Below are 17,879 nucleotides of genomic sequence, written 5' to 3'. Positions count from 1 at the left end.
ACTGTTGGCCGGTGGACAAGGAAGTTAGTTTCCCAGCCTGGTCCAAGTCTTTTCCACAGAGACTCGACAGAGACCTTCTGGGCGAGGAGACACAGAATTAATTCTTTTTAAGGGCGCTAAGAGTTGTAGCGCAAATAAAACAGTTTCCAGAGCAAAGCAGTTGTGTTGTCAGGGAAGTGAAACAGTTAACCTGCCTCCACAGGGCAACTGAATAGCCCTCAGCGCTGTTTGTGTGTGTGTGTGTGTGTGTGTGTCAGTGTGTGTGTGTACCCTGCCCCTGGTCAGCCCTTGGAGATGCCAGTGAGAGTGTAAAACTGTGTTTGAGGTGGAGGCATCGGGAATGTAGCCCAGTTTCACAGCTGTAAATAGTGTATGAAAAGGGCCTTGGTTTACATAAGCCGCCTGAAGACTGGAGAGAGAGAGACCGAGCTTCTGCTGCTACACCGGGTTTCTAAAACACAAACACACAAAAGGCTAGGTGACACCAGGCGATTTTTAACGCTGAGTCTACGACCCACTGGACTATCCTTTAGTGTTAACGGGCTGGAGATCAATTGGAGCCAAACAGTATTTTTTCAAACGCGTTTATTTGGTCGGTCCAGTACTGAGAAGTGGAAGAGACTCACCAAGACTGAAATCTGAGAGTGACACTGGCAACGGCCAATGGGAGTTAAGTTCAAGGAGGAAGAAAAAAAGAATGAACTGGAAGAGAAGTCGCTTTTAACAACAGTAACTCACACTCATGTTTGAATGCCACCTTGGTGCATCAAAGCACCCAAAACGAACCTAACAAAAACATTGATGACTATTAATTAACCTAAGCGGGCCACCCAAATATTAATATTGTTACTACATTCATCTCCACTCCCATATGATAAGATTTTATCCCACATATTTTCTTGTTACTGCTGACATAGAGAAGAAATACTTGACTGTCTTATGATTGAAGGAGATAACAGTGAATGGAGTGAAACCTATGATCAAAGTCGTCATTCTTCTACATTCTGTTATTGTACTAACTTTTAGAGGATGAAATAGTGGAAATGGTGACATTTAGGGCTGCAGCTAACGATTATTTTCATTGTCGATTAATCTGAAGATTATTTTCTCGATTAATCGCTTAGTTGTTTGGTCTATAAAATGTCAGAAAATGGTGAAAAATATCGATCAGTGTTTCCCAAAGCCCAAGATGACGTCCTCAAATGTCTTGTTTTGTCCACAACCCAAAGATATTCAGTTTACTGTCATAGAGGAGTAAAGAAACTAGAAAATATTCACATTTAAGAAGCTGGAATCAGAGAATTTTGACGTAATTTTCTTAAACAATTACTCAAACCGATTAATCGATTATCAAAATAGTTGGCGATTAATTTAATAGTTGACAACTAATCGATTAATCGTTGCAGCTCTTGTGACATTACACTTTCATTTTGCTAAAGACCCTCTTTGGGAACCACTGTTTCACAAAACTGACCTCACCCGCCATTAATGGGTGATTACCAGTTTTTCTGTTTTCTTTCATTTCACCTTTTGAATAACTCCTGTCTGTCCCTCCCTCTCTCCCTCTGTCCAGTTGGAGCTGCAGAGGCAGCAGCTGCTGACGGAGCGGCAGGCGTTCCACATGGAGCAGCTGAAGTACGCCGAGATGAAGGCGAGGCAGCAGATGGAGCAGCAAGCCGCCGCCGCTGCTGCCGCCGCCGCCCAGGCCCAGGGACAGGGACAGGGACAGGGACAAGGACAAGGACAGGGACAGGGACAGGCCGCCGGCCCCGGACCCCACCACGGGCCCCCTCCCCCGGGCATGCACCACGGAGGGCCCCCGCCCCACCACGGAGGACCCCCGCCCGGCGCCGCCTTGCACCCCGGCTACCCCCCGATGGGCCACCACCCCATGGGCCCTCACCACCCAGGACAGACAGGTGAGAGAGATGGGAGATGTTCATAAATATAGGTGGAGAGGTGAAGAAGAGATAGAGATGACGGTGATGATGATTTTGTCTTCTGCTGCCTGCCAGAAACTCTGTATCGACACCTTTCATTGGTGACTGTTAGTCTTATGTTTGTATGTAATGACATTTTAAATCTGTGGTCTCATATATCTCGATCGTGTGCCATGGAGGGCTGGGAGTCTGCTGGTTTTCATTCCAACCAAAGACACAAAAACACACCAGGTTACACTGATTAGTTTTAGCAGTTTGAAGGTGTGCTGATCAGTGAAAGCACCTGCTGTAATCTTTGGCTGACTCGGTAGAAACCAATTGCCCATTAGGACAAATACAGTTGAAACTGGAAGTTGAGAGAGCACAGTAATGGAAAGAGAGAAGGAGAGGGTGAAGATAACAGAGAAGGTAAGAACCTGTGGCTCCACCCACCCAGGTGGTTTCTGCCGGTAAAATGAGCAAGGCACTGAATACCTATCTTCTCCAGATTTCCCCCTGGGATTGAGAATATCACACACCGTAGACTTCCTTGCTTTTTCTGCTGCAGCCTTACTTTTCCACCATGTTAGACTGTCTGTCCATGTCTGATGTGTCCCCCTCCGTTCCCACACACAGGACCAATGGGACCAAGCCAGCCCATACCGGGACGCATGATGTCCGGCCCGCCCCCCGGTGGCCCCCCTCCCGGCAGCATGCCCCCCATGATGGGCCCCCGCCACCCTGGAGCTCCCAACGGCATGTGTGAGTATGAATCTCCTTCTTCCACTCTCATGTGTTTGAGTTGTGTGTGTTTGAACGCGTGTGTGTGTTCGTGCACCGATTTGTTCACAGACAGCAGGAGCTTTTTGAGTGTTTGTGTGCATGTATTCATATTAAATGGTTAGCCAAAGCCAGTGCAAATTATTCTTTGGTCTGTGTGCGCTCATGCTTGCACCACTTAATTCACCAAAGCCAAAACTATATTTTTTTATTGTGTGTGTTTGTGTAACCAAACATTCACACCACAAGCAACTCAAGAAAAAACGTCTCTATAAATATTTTTATGAGGCTGACGTTGTCCAGTTGCCTTTGTCTCCTTTCTGTCAACGAACGGAAATGTTGGCTGCAACTGAACTTTTGGGGCAATGTTGCCTGTCAACATCCAATCACACACTAGCTTATATGTTCCGCCTACCGCTCTTACCTCATTGGCTGTACAGCTAGCCAATCAGCTCGCTCCAGTAGCATGGTTGTTAGTGGTGTAATTTGCTAACATTTTCTTATCTCGTATATTTGTCTTTTGACTGCAACCGTGTTTCCTTTCTCTTCTAGTCCCTGGCCCACCGCCCGCACAGCCTGATGGGATAGCTCCAGTACCCGTGGGTCCTGCAGCGGCCCCCACTGGACGGGTAGCTGACAACTAAGACCTACACACACACACACACACACATGCACGCACACACACACACAGGCACACACAAACTAACTCAGATCTCTCAACCTCAGCCCCTTTGATGGCCTTTGCTACTGGCTCGGTATTTTTGCCCCCAAATCCCAAAACTACCATAGGCTTCGTCACAGCACACACACAGCCACACCCACAAACACACACACACACACACACACACACTCAGGGCTCAATGGCAAGGGTGACCCAAGCTTTCACACCCCCACGAACACACACACACACCCCCACCCACGAACACACATACACTTCCTCTCAGGGCACAGCGGCAAGGGTCATCTAGTAATAAACACTGTTTTCTGCTCTGCTTAGGCCAGATAGAGGCTGATATGGAGTGACTGACTCTATTTAATGGATTAGGAAACAAAACAAGGGGGCAGAATAGGATAGGACCCCCCCCCCTCCCCCCATGTTGTCTATTTTGAATGACACTGTAGCCCCCTGCCTTCTTTCTTTAACACACACAAACACACACCTCTCTCTGGTGCCTCTTTCCCCATCCGAACACTAGGGGGAGCTAGGGGAACTAGGGGGACTTTCAGGGATGTGTGTGTGTGTGTGTGTGACTGAGCTGTGACACACACATGGGCCAAGCACATTTGGACACAAATATACACACACACACACACACACACTCTCACTCTCACACATACACAGATGGGATCCAGACTGCCCTCACACTCTCGTCTCGCCGAGTATCTACCTCTCGCTCCTCTTGAAACGATACACTGTAGTTCTGTGTGTGTGTGTGTGTGTGTGTGTGTGTGTGTGTGTGTGTTGGAGGCAGAGGGGTGTTTGATGACTATTCGCTCAGCTGCTCAGCCTCCTCTGGCCTCTGTGGATGGACGAGCACCCCCCCCCCCTCCCCCACTACCCCCACTACCCTAAGCCAGGCGTAGCACTGTAACACACACAACACCTACACACACACACAAGCTAAGCTGGAAGCTCACACTGGAGGCTGCCTACACACACCAACTGAGCTAGACCCTGCCGCAATGCACTGGACACACACACACACACAGAGCTACACACACACACACACATAATCTCCTGCTGACCTTCATACAGCCTTTTTAGAGAGCGAGACGCGGCGCTGCGATGCGATTCGACTGAAAAGCAGAACATAAACAACGCTCTTCCTCAGCGCGGTGGGCTTCTAGCTGTTTTAGGTGCTGATAATGTAGCCGCTAGAAACCCCCCCAACACCCCCCCCCCTCTCCACCCATCCCCAACGCCTAGTGCTGCCTACCTCGCTACCCCCCCTCTTACACACACACCCCCCATTTTCACTTTGCTTTTTTTGTCTCACATAAAACTTTACAATAGCCTTATTCCTGTGTGTTAACCTATGGAAAAGTACAGTCAGTACACAATAACACTGTGTTAAAAAAAAAATCTAAATCTATATATGTAATGATCTTAAAAGCAGGTAACAACACAAGAAAAAGGAAAAATAATTACTTTTTGCAGTTAGTACTCAAATTCACAGATGTAGTGGTAAATAAAAAGGTGGGGAAACAACCACCAATATAAATATATTTCCTTACATCACTTAAATCAGTTTGACACCATTTACAAGGAATTTACTATAACTTTAGGTCCCAAAGATGTATTTATTACTGTTAAAAGTTGTATAATCTGATGTCATCTGCATCCCTGCTTACATTTTGTTGTTTCTCACACACTAAGACAGTTTTAGTGTGTATTTGCTGTGTGATTCCAGACTTAACACACGGGTTAATAAACTCTAATAATAAGGCCGTTGTGAAGTGTGAAGTCTTAACTCGCACCACTCCCCCCTTTTCGCTAGCACTGTTAGTATCTCTCTGCTACCTCTTCCTCGTTCGCCCGCTAGCTACCTCTACTAGAAATCTTCCTCTCGCTATCTGCTACCTCTCTGCACGCCCCTTCGCTACCTCTACTACCCCCCCACCCCCACCCCCACCTCCCTTCTTTCAATTTATTCCCCCCTTCTTTTCTTTTTCCTGCCCACATGACTGCTGCATCACTGAGTGTTGCCCTCTTTTCCTAGTCCGCCTGGGAAGAAGAAAATACATCCATCTATACACACAAAAGACACACACACACGTTCTCATTCACTCACACACTCATTCATGACCCCCCCCCCCTCCCCCTCACCCCTCCCTTTCCCCCCATTCGAGATCTTTCCAGGCTGTTAAATATATCATTCGAAAATGACGGGAATCCCCTTACATATATTATCTTTTAATCGCTACTTTTTTGTGTTAATGGTAATGTATTTCTAAGAATAAACTTTGTGTAGATGGAAGTTATCATTGTTCTTTGGAAGTTTGTAGCAATGTTTTTTTTTTTTTTTGTTTGTTTTTCTTTTTTTTTTATTTTGTATGGGGGTCTGTTGGTACTTGGACCTAGACACTGTCGAATAAACTGTTTTTGTATGAGGTTGACGTCTTGGTTTCGGTTATTTTTCCTCGTTTCGGCTCGCATCCGCCATCATGGGTCAGTGTCAAATTATTTGGGATATTATAGCATTAAATAAATAAAAAAATTCAAAAGGTAAATGTATAAAGTGAACGGGTAGAGATTGGATTTATAAAACGGCGTTGAGGTTTTTTCTTTGTTGTCATGTTTTTCACAAACTGCAGAAACTGGATTATCCGTTTGTAGCCCCCCCCCCCATGCCTTTGTGTTGGGATTAGGGGTATTGTTATGAAATATCTGCACATAATGCCTTCACAGTGTGTAAGTTACATTGTTTGTAACTACATGACAGGCTTATCTTGGTATGATGGAAGAGTTTCATTCCTGAATAGATATTTGCCGTTTTGGGAAAAGGTGACACCGGCTACTCATAAAATGATGGATATCACAATATTAGAACAAATCACAGTATGGTACAGGTTGAACAGTGGTAGTCCTTGTTTGACAAAATCATAACACTTCTACTGTCTGAATCCTCTATATTTTAGAGATATTGAACAACAAACTTCATGCGATGATTTTTTTTTAAATTTTCAAAACGGGTATATAGTTGTGCAAATGAACTCTTTACATGTAAATGAATCATTACAACATTTCTAACCCTTGCCTAGTTGACTACTGAGAGGAAGAGTGTGTGAAAAACTGGTTACATGATGGACAGCGCTCCAACTTGAAATTGCAACTTCCATTTGAGGCCGTTGGATTATAATCCATATTTTATTCATCCAGTTTGGATCTGTGGCACAAAAAGCCACGCACCGTGCGCTTTTCCCCGGCCGGGGCGTCACGTGAGCGGGGAAAGATGTTCCTGTTGTGGTTGTTTTGCTGCCTTAGCTGCTTAGCCCTCTGCTCGTAGCATCTGTGTGTGCATATGAAGGGGGAAAATGATAAGAATAACATGGATGCTGCCGTGGTTTAAACCCTAATCCCGGGCAGCCAGCGCTGTAATCTGGCGCAAGGGGGGATTTCTCTGTCCGGGAGATTGACCATGAGGATGTTATTGAGAGGGATGAGGGGCCGCAGGGCGATTACTCCCTGGGACGGGACGGGACGGACGGGATGGAGGGGGTGGGGTGGGGTGGGTGGGAAAAAGCCTGTTTTTGTGCCAGATTAGCAGGGCAATAGGACAGCGCTGATCATGCATTATGGGGAGAATGATGCTGCATCCTTGTTGCAAAGGGCTTCCACATGAGGCGGGAGGAAAACTTCTTCACCAACCCTCCGCAGCAACTTCACCAAATCTGACACACACACACACACTCTTTGACCCCCGTCCCACCTGGCATCAACATGTGTCTCGGGTGATTGGATTGTAATCGAATAGCGCTCCACCATATAATATATATACAGGTGCACTTTGAGGACAAACCATAAGCCGGTACAGGGACGCATTCTCCCACAGTAACAGCAAAGTGTAAATATGTCTCCAATCCACATACAGGAAATACATCTTTGTTTTGTGAATCTAACCAGGAAGCACAAGCAAAACACACAGGCAGCTCACAGTAACCTACTTCAACTAGATCAGTGGTTCTCAACCTTTTTCATATCAAGGACCCCTAATTTAGTCCACATTTGGGCCCTGGACCCCCCATTTGATAAGACTTTGTCTCTCAAACCCAAATCTGAGAATATTTTTTATTATTAGAAATATGATTTTGTCCAGAATTCCATGACTATCTGTGTTGTAGGTAGAGAGATAACAGAGAAACTATGATCAAAATAGTCATTCTTCTACATTCTCTAACTGTTAACTTCTTGTAAATGAATTAATGATGAAGTTTAACAATTTATCAATTTGCTGGGGACCCCCTGGAACTCCCTCGAGGACCCCTGGTGGTCCCCGGACCCCACGTTGAGAACCACTGAACTAGATGGACCTCAGTAGAGCGCATACCTCCGCCAACACTATGCAATTGTCCAGATATGCTAGTTCTACATGTTGGATTTTCACCAAAAGTTCTTGCCAACTTTGTTTCACATCAGGAGATGCACACATTTTCATGACTGGACCTGAAATGGGACGTGAGATCTGCCTGTTCAAATTCTCGCCACTTTTAAGCGTTTTATCTGATTACCTCAACACCACATGGCCAATTAGCTCTACATCTGTTCAGTTTCCATTCTACCACTGGACCAAGTTTTGGAAAAATTGGCAGGGCAGATATGTCTAAACTGGAAATGAGCTCTCCTGTGCCCCCATGTGGTTTGATGGGGCCAATAATGGAGGGTTTCTCTCTTTCGGTCTGCTGATTGGCCACAAAGTTTTGTGCAAATCCATTCAGAACTTTTTGAGATATCCTGCTAACAGACAGGCGGAAGGGGGGTAAAACTGGACTCTCATGGATGGGGAATAAGCGAGACGAGGCGTTTACTGTCAACTTTAAAGGATGTAAATACGAGTGACGTGTGTGTGACAATCTGGCGAGGGAAGTCACAATCCAGACACAAGACACATGTTAACGCCAGGTGTAAAGGGGGATTTTTATATGAAGTTTGATTTATAGCTCCTCAAGTGTGTGTTTTTTTTTCACCTCAGTTGACCTGACCTTTGGCAGGAAACTGCATTAAAGAGTGTGTGTCTGTAACTGGCCACCAGTACGTATGCCAGTTCAGCTGTAAAAGGTGTATGAAAGTCAGAAAGTCTTCACTGGAGGAGTCAGGGGGATTCAGGTGCCTGGCTCAAGGGCTGACTGACTCAGTAGCATGTTTGATTTTTCACAGGAATCGGGAATTCAAACGGGCAACCTTCCATTCACAAAGTCTGCTGCTCTAACCTCTAATAGCTGCTGCCACCACAGAGTAGAAAAGACAAATGGATTTAGCAGATACTCCTATCCAAATGTCTAACAGCGAGTGAGGAGGAAGGGTTTCAGGACAGGACACACACACATGGGATCAAACCTGTGAGCCTCCAGTTACAGGACAGTCTCTCTAACCACCCTGCAATCCAGCCAGCGCCTACTGTCAGTTTCAAGCCCTGGATCTGTATTATTTTAGGTGCGGTTCCTCTCGTTCTTTGAGCTCGGACCGGCTCTTCTTTTCCTCTCATATTCAGATGATTTGAGCGAGGCTGACATCCGAGGGAAACATGATTGACGCGTGTCTGTTGGAATTTGCTCCACCGTCAGTATTCGCATGTTAAAGGGAACAAGGAGAGGAAGTCTGGGGGTAAAAATGGTCATCCTCTCCCCTCCTAAAATTCTCTGTATTATTAATTGATGTTGATGTGCATGTAAAAAACACCTCCTAATTGATAGGCTGTCTACACATGTGACCTGATTTTCTGCTGCAGGTGTGAGTTAAAGTCCCGCGGCATGACGCTGTCATTTATATCCTGATGAAGCTGTAAGATGTTGGAATTAACCTAATCTTTTTTTTTTTTTACATGTAGAGAAGTGTGTGGTTATGTTCTCACTTTTAATAAGCTCTGCGGCAAAGTTTCTGGGCCGGATTCGAACCCAGGACATTGCGTTTCCATGGTATGCATCTTAGACCACTGAGCCACCAGGAGGCCCCGTTTGCATTTATTTATATCAGGGGAACCAGGGGCCGGATTCACCAATGTGTTCTTAAGATAGATCTTATGAAATGACATAAAAGGCTTTTAAGTGCAATTCCTCAATATTTTCTTAGTAACAGTCTCATTTCTTACGAATTTCTTTAATTTTCCTACTTAAGAACTTCTCAAAATAGGGCCTGAATTAATTCTGGTTAATAAACTTTAGGCTTACTGCCATTGAGGCCAGGAGACAAGGCTAGGAGGCTAGGAGACAAGGCTAGGAGGCAGCCCAAAGTGCTTCCATCTACAAAACAGTTGGGGAAAAACCTATTTAGGGCAACTACAACTGATGAAGTATATGAAAAGATTTAAACCTTAGTTGCTGTTGGTAACTGTAAAATTTGCTAGCTTATTTTCAACAGACATGAGACAGAGGCCTACTTGACCCTACACCAAATAAAGCTTTACAATACATGTTAATCTTAATGTTAGGTGTAGGGGAACCTATGAAGACTTTGAGCTATAACCTAATTGTTTAAAATTACCTTTTCACTGTAGGAGTTTTAAGACAGGTGAAGGGCTGTCTTAGGAAGAAACATAAGAAGAAAGTTAAGAAAATATATAAGAACTGTTGAGAATTGAGAATAGCATTTTTTCCTACTTTTATTCTTAACACTAAAGCACTAAAGAAAAAAATGGCACTTGAGAACATTTTTTTTCTTAAGAAGGTTTTGTGAATCTGGCCCCAGGTTTTTATGTTGTGTGTTTCATCCTATGCAAGACCGTTAAATGTCTGTTTAATATACTGGTATGTCCTCCCAATCTGAATGAAGTTATTTGTTTTTATATTACATTGTATTGTATTGTATTGCTTCTAAGTTTCCAATATCCTGTGTTCCCACATATCTCAACTGGTACAACATGACACTAACATTAAGCACATTTACATGCACACCAATACTTACTGGAAGATAGCTTTAAGGCAATATTTCGACATCGGTTACATGGTTTGAAGAGGTGCGATTTCTCTAATAACCCGGTTTACATGGATTCATTTAATAATCGGTCTGTCGCTCGTCACTCCACTGCACTGAGTCATGTTGTTTGCTTTGGAAAATACAACATTAAAGAGAACTGCGTCTGGTGACCTCTGACATGCACAGACTTTTAAAAAAACAACAACAAAGAAATCTAATTATCTAAGGCGTTGACATGCCCCAGTAAATGGAAAGATTGAGCAGAAATCTAGGTGTGTTAACCAGGTTATGCTTACACCAGGGTGAAGACTGAATTATTAGTGTGCATGCAGACATATTGTTTGGCAGGGTTTGGGGTTTGATTCCTGCTGGGACCACCTGTGGACAAATCAGTGCACTCTCTGGTCCTGTAAGGTGCTTTGGATGAATCTCATTAAAACACTCAACTCTTCTCCTCCTCCTCCTCCGATCTCTTTCTCTCCGTGCAGCTCGACCTCGGCTCAGAAAAAACACGAAGAGAAGGTCATAGTGAGTGTGTGAGCGCACTGAGCATGTGTGTATAATATATGTGTGTGTGCATGTGCGTATGTGGGGGGCGTGCACGTGCACACCCAGAATGTATTCAGATGTTTCATAATTAACATGGCCGCTCCCCCCCCCCCCCCGGCCTCCCACATCTGCACTAAATCTGCCACTACCAATGAGCTTTAACTTCACTACTCAACCGTCTCTCTCTCTCTCTCTCTCTCTCTCTCTCCCTCTCCCTCTCTCTCTCTCTCTATTTATCCACCCCCCCCCCGCCCATCTGCTTTTCCCCACCACTTTGTCACTCACACCTCAAGTTTCACCTCTTCTTCTCACCTTCTAGCCCTTCGTTTTTTCTCTTTCTCACTCTGTCTCTCTGGCACGCTCTGTTTTTGATCCGCTAACTGTGTCTGGTAGATTCCTAAATTCTACCAGCCACTCACCTCTTTAAATCAAGGCCAAAGGCTAAACATGATGCATGGTTTGGCTAGACCAGAACCAGCCAGTTATGTCTCCACCTCTCATTCAAATCACCTCTTTTCTCTCCCTGACTCATATCCCTTTGCTTTATACACTTGATCATCCCACCCGGCATTATGTCCCGCATCCTGTTTAATGTTTTCCTTGTTAACGAGATTTCGCATCAAAAGGATTCATTTTGAAACAACAGTACACTGTCTGAGAGTGGTCATGGGGTGGAAAGAGAAAAGATATTGGATGTAAACAGAGGGCAGTACATAAAGCTTCATAAAGAGTCTGTTAACTGCTGATGTTTTCCCCAGTTTTTGTTCACCAGCCACAGTGGCTGCTGGATCCAACAGACTTAAATAAATGCTCAGAATCACCTGCATTTGGCCAGTCATAATCCCCATCCTTCTGGCTCTGACCCTTAAATTTTTTCACTATTTCTTGATAGTAATGTTGATGTGGGAAATTAATCTTATTCTGCTGCTGTCGGTCTGGATGTGAGCGGTGGCTAAACGACTGAAATGTAAATGTAAATGCCCTGCAGCGCTGCAAATGTCATTCACAGCCCAGTTTAAATGAAGCCAGCGATACCAGCCGGTGCCGGGTAAAGGCACTGTTTATATGTGTTAGAGTGTGTGTGTGTGTGTGTGTGTGTGTGTGTGTGTGTATTCACGTGTGAAGGAGTGCGTGTTGCTCCTGTAAATGAGCTTTTCAATTTGCCGTATTTCAGTGAGTGTGTTTTTCATCAGGTGTAACATTCAGTGGGTTCAACTGTGTGTGTGTGTCTGTGTGTGTGTGTGTGTGTGTGTGTCTTTATTCCTGCAGCGGCTGAACCGCCGCGGGTCCTTGCCCTTTTGTTGGAGGAGCCTGTTGCCATGGCGATGGTTCCATAGTTACTGTTGCCGAGCCTGTGGCACCCGGCGTTCCGTCAGGCAGGTTGGTGTCAGAGGCCAGCGGCTCAGTGCGGATGATTATAGATGTATTACCCTCATATACCCCCTACACACACACACACACACACACACACACACACACACACCATATAGATACAGCTTACAGAACCCTATTTCCCTATTTGATCAGATTTTGTCATAAGGAACACCCATCTGTGCAGATTGCTGTTGTTTGGTGTGATTTGGTATAGAACCAGAAAACTGGAAAACAGAACTTTCTCTCAGCATCCTGTTCTCAAATGAAATAATAGTGAAATTGAACTATTCTTCATTTTGCTGGGAGCCTGCAGGGGGGTCGCTGAGGGGGGTTCAAGTGTGTTGCAGATAAGATGCGATGAATCTTTAATGATCCCTATGGGGAAATTTGGTCATTGCAGCAGAACAACAGATATGTGAATTATTAAATGTATCCCAGAGTTTCCCCTGTCACTGAATAGATGTGGTGGGTCACTCTGCCTTAAAGAGATGCAAACACTTAAAGAATTTCATCAGTCTGGGTTTCAGTGGAGAGTTTTAGTGTGGGGTGGAAACACTCAATACTTGTAGTTTTTTGGCACTGAAATGGAAAATTTAAAAAAGACCGAACATTGGCACAAAGTATTGTCTCCCAGCAGCTTCAATGCAAAAATAGAAGTGTTGGTATCATTCAAAAAGCCATATCAGTCGAACCCTACTGTGAATTTACAGGATATTTCAAGTGTGGTTGAGGAACCTCAGTTAAAGTATTAACTTCATATATATAATGTGCAATCTCTATGTCATGTTCTCAACAACAAGCCTACAGAAGGCCATATGAATGTCCATAAATCTGTCTGTATCTGCACATTGTAGGTTTGTCTTGATGCTGCTGCTTTCTTGGCCAAGTGTCCCCAGGAAAAGAGATTTTTATTATTTATTATTATTAACCTCAGTGGGACGACCTGCATGAACAAAGGTAACACTAGATATACAGTATATAAATATGCATGCAAATATATCATATATACAGTATAACACGCCTCCGGTGAGAGGTGATACTGTGAGAGTTTATGATGATATTTCAAACCATACAGTCATTTTCTCTAGTGTAGAGTCTCAGTCTGAACCCACAGCCTGGACTGTCACCTTACAACTGTGTGTGTGTGTGTGTGTGTGTGTGTGTGTGTGTGTGTGTGTGTGTGTGTGTGTGTGTGTGTGTGTGTGTGTGTGTGTGTGTGTGTGTGTGTGTGTGTGTGTGTGTGTGTGTGTGGTCATGCGGTCATGCATAGTGTTCAATGTTGACATTTGACTACTGTGTCTGCATACTTATGGAGGTATAAATGTTTGCCAGTCTTGCATGTGTGTGTCTGTGTGTGTGTGTGTGTGTGTGTCTGTGTGTGTGTGTGTGTGTGTCTGTCTGTGTTGCTTTCTGACAGGTTGCTGTCTCACGCAGTCAGCTCTGCACTGTGGGGGCCGTGTGTGTGTGTGTGTGTGTGTGTGTGTGTCACTGTGTTTATTTGTGGGCAAGCATTCTTGCATGCATGTGTGCCTGTATGTGTGTGTGTGTGTGTGTGTGTGTGTGTGTGTGTGTGTGTGTGTGTGTGAGTCTCATAAAAAATGGAGCAGTCTAAAGTAGGCCAGCGGTTCACAGCTCCACAGGGGCTTGTGGGGTGAAGGAGCCACGCAAAGACACCTCCCTTACCTCCTTCCCACCTTTCCTTCCCTACCCTCCCTCTCCTCCTCCTCTCCTCCCTCTCCTTCCCTCCTTCCTTCCCTCTCCTTTCCTCCTCTCTTCTCAATCCTTCCTCTTTTACCTATTCCTCTTTTTCTCCCCCTCTTCTTCCTCCTCTCCACTCCTTCCTCTCCCTTGTCTCCTCCCTCTCTTTCCTTCTTCTCCCTCTCCCTCCTCTCCTTCCAATCCTTCCTCTTCCCCTTCTTCCTCTTCTTTTCGCTCTCCCTCCTCCTCTCCTGCCTCTCCTTCCTTATCTCTTCGGCCCCTGCCTTTCCTCTCCTTTCTCTTCTCTCTTTACTCCTCTTCTTCCTCACTACCGCCTCCCCCCACCTCATTCCCATCCCTCCTTTTCTCCTCCTTTCCTTCCTCTCCTCCTTAGCCCCCCCTCCCCCCCGCCTCAGAGCCACTGTCCCCATTGTCCTCTGTCTGACTCCTCAGGAGCTGCAGTGAGCCACAAGACCCAAAAACCTACACCACTTTCTGAAAAAATAAGATGATGATGATGATGATGATGATGATGATGATGGTTGTGATCATGAAAGAAAACACGATGACCCATAATGCACCTGGATGCTTGCCGTGAAGAATTATTTTCCACCATGAACTGAAACCTAACAGCTGCATTGCTGAGTGATGATGATAATGATGATGTTTTGCCATGATAATGATGATGATAACAGTGACGAAGATGATGATAGTGATGATGATAATGATGATGGTGATGGTGGTGATCATAATCATAGAAAATAACACACACACACACACACACACCACTGCCTTCTCTTCTGTGGTGCAGAGAATCAGTCCGTCGGAAAAGTAAATTCCCGCTCGCACAGGATCGTCTCTGCATTCATTTATTTATTGTTGATGTTTCGGGTTATGAGACATAATCATGACCATAATGCACCTGGATGCCCGCTACAAACATATTTTGCTGTATGAAGAATTATTTTCTGCTGTGAATGCAGTGAAGCTCGACTCTTCACACTCATCCTGCTGTAACTGGGGGAAACTAGAAATAACTGGAACAATGTCTGACATGACTCACTGCAGCCAGTCTGCTTTGTTTGGTTTTAGCTGACCTGTGTGACCATTACACCGGTTTGAGGCTGGTGAAGCACTTTATGATCCTGCATGCTTCACAAATCACTCCGGGCCAGTCGAATATATTACTTTAAAGGAATAGTTCACCCAAAAATGAAAATCCTGTCATCATCTACTCACCCTCATGCTTAATGAAACACAGGTGAAGTTTGTTAGTTCATATAACACACAGGGAGGCTGCCAGCACAACTTGGTAGCAGCCTTCTCCAAAACAACTGAAGTCAATGGGGACCTGTTCTTTAGAGCAGAGGTTCTCAACGTGGAGTCCGGGGACCACCAGGGGTCCTTGAGGGGGTACCAGGGGGTCCCCAGCAAATTGATTGTTAAACTTCACCATTTCTTGATTTACTAGAAGTTAAGAAGTTAACACAATTAGAGAATGTAGCAGAATTACTATTTTGATCATAGTTTCACTGTTATCTCTCTACCTACAATACAGATTTTGGACAAAGTCATATGTAATACAAATATTCTCATATTTGGCTCAGAGAGACAAAATCTCATCAGATGGGGGTCTGTGGCTCTAATGTGGACTAAATTAGGTCCTTGATATGAAAAAGGTTGAGAATCACTGCTTTAGAGTTCCAAAACCAAAGCAGCCAAACAATCACACTGTGAATAGAAAGACCTATACACCATTCTTTGTTGCAAATCAATCAGCTGTAGTTAAGAGTTGCACTAAATGATGGTGTAAATGTACTGTAGGTCTTTTTGGAACTCTGAAGAACTGGTCCCCACTGACTTCAGTTGTTTTGGAGAAGGCTGCTATGGAGTTGTGCTGCAGCCTCCCTGTGTGTTATATGGACAAACTTCACCTGTGTTTCAACTGGCATGAGGGTGAGTAGATGACAGAATTTTCATTTTTGGGTGAACTATTCCTTTAACATCTAATAAGCTAATTCAGTACAATGCAGCAGTAAATATGACAGGTGCATGGCCGAGTGATAACAGCCTTCATAGAGAATAGATTGGCTTATAAGCAGCTTACAAAGCACTTCACTTTTATAAGTTGTTACTAAAAGTAATTCATGAATCTCACAGTTTTGAGACATTTAGGAAAGACAAGAGAGAGATACAAGTCCTGCGCAGCCTTGAGGATTCTTTCCAAATGAAATCAAAAATGAAAGGTTCTACATGTGCCATTTTAACATCAATAGATCATTACCACATTCATTTTGAGACATTAGTATAATTACCATAAACAAATGAGACTAATGCTGATTGTCAGCCTCTAGTGTCCTCTAGACTGCAGGTCAGATTTTGCAGGAAATTTGCAGGATTACTTCACAGAACTAAAAAAGAAAAAAAACGTTGTAACTTTCCAAGCAATGCGCAACTTTATTCCAGTCCAACAAACTGCACTAACAAACTCCTCAGCTCCTCTAATTTAAATGATGCAAACCTGCAAACTTGCCTGATTGGAAGAATTTTAGCAAACTGTTTAGTGAGGGGAGTCAATAAGGACCAAGTCCAGCTGTGATGAGTTTATTGGAGTTATACTGAAACTGTCTGTAAAAAGGGTGGATATGTGAAAATGCACCTTTAAATGTGACAACTCAAACAAAACCACGTTTAAAAAACGTCTATATTAAACATCTTTGATCAAATAAGGGAAGTTTGAATTCTTATAATAGTTCCCCTTTAAAGTCGGGTGAAACTGCAGATTGTTCTGCACACCTAATAAACCGCACTGCAATTTGTTTAGAAGAGGACTGAGACTCACGTTTTCTGTTGTGTTGGTGCGGTTATTTAGTGAATGGCATTGATCTCACCTGGACAAATGAGCCAAACTAAAGGAGTAAACCCTCCAGAGTTTTTGAGGAAACCGCTCCAGACATGCTTGGTGTGAACACACCCAAAGTTGCCAATAAATCTCTGCACCAATGTCCAGACTAATTAACTTTACTGTAAGTGGTTAAAATAAACTGATACTGATTCTGATCCTGTCCTGTTAACACCTCAGCTAGATTTCTCTTTGAAGCCAAATGTGAGAATTCACCTTCTTCTCTGCTGCTGTGAGGAGAACCACAGAAAGCCATCGCAGCGCTAACTGCCCACTTAGCTAATTATCACTGTTGACGGCTGTAACAGTGAATGCAGACAAGAGCTCTCAGTGCTCAGTAATGGGCTTCCTCCCTCTCTCTCTCTCCTCTCCTCTCTCTCTCTCTCTCTCTTTTTCTCTCCTCTCTCCTTTGCAGAGAATTGGTTGAGGACGCATTAGCTGTCAACATGAGGAGGCAGCAACAATAGAGCTTTTGCATCGGCGTGCTGTTTGGGGTGAAAAAAAAAAGAATTAAATGAGAGTTGCACACACACACACACACGTTCCTTCACGGATCCTCTCTATTGCACATTCACACTCAAGCACATACATTTCCCCTGTAAATGAAACACACACACACACACACACACGCTGTCTAATTTACTGTCACAGACGCTCACGTTCAGCTCGTACACTGAGGCTCTTCCTGCCTGCGTTCCCACGCTTCACTGCATCCCGGGCCAAGGATAAATAAACATTTGGTTTCGCTCCGTCTCCCTCATTACCTGCTCCCCTTTGGTCTGCTGCTGTCTCACACTGACAACCAACTAGCTAATTGTTACTCGGAAACATGCTGGCACAGAGCAGTGTCATCACGGTTACTGTTATGTGACTCCATTTAGTGTGTGTGTGTGTGTGTGTGTGTGTGGAAGGTGTGCTGAGCATGCTTGCTGTTATTCAGCCTTATTCATACAGCTGCACAAATTCACACCTGCATGTATCTGTCCTGTACAGCCACAGTCTTGTTGGCTGCAGCTGGAGAGGAGTT

The 17,879-nt window shown here is 44.4% G+C and overlaps 1 protein-coding gene across 1 annotated transcript in view; it reads left to right on the top strand.

Moving 5' to 3' along the window:
• LOC139648712 (SWI/SNF complex subunit SMARCC1-like) overlaps positions 1-5,810 on the top strand; it is a 33,023-nt gene extending 27,213 nt beyond the window's left edge. The window contains exons 26-28 of the mRNA XM_071524921.1: positions 1,574-1,919; positions 2,556-2,681; positions 3,252-5,810. Coding sequence (XP_071381022.1) covers positions 1,574-1,919; positions 2,556-2,681; positions 3,252-3,343 — 564 coding nt within the window. The 3' untranslated portion in view covers positions 3,344-5,810. The remainder of the gene's footprint in view (positions 1-1,573; positions 1,920-2,555; positions 2,682-3,251) is intronic.
• The last annotated feature ends 12,069 nt before the right edge of the window (positions 5,811-17,879 follow it).

Source organism: Centroberyx affinis, unplaced genomic scaffold (genome assembly GCF_046629955.1).
Source record: "Centroberyx affinis isolate AG114_WGS23_722 - 3 ecotype Tasmania unplaced genomic scaffold, CSIRO-AGI_Caff_v1 ptg001249l_1, whole genome shotgun sequence".
Lineage (NCBI taxonomy): Eukaryota > Metazoa > Chordata > Actinopteri > Beryciformes > Berycidae > Centroberyx > Centroberyx affinis.
This window is presented reverse-complemented; position numbering and strand designations above follow the sequence as displayed.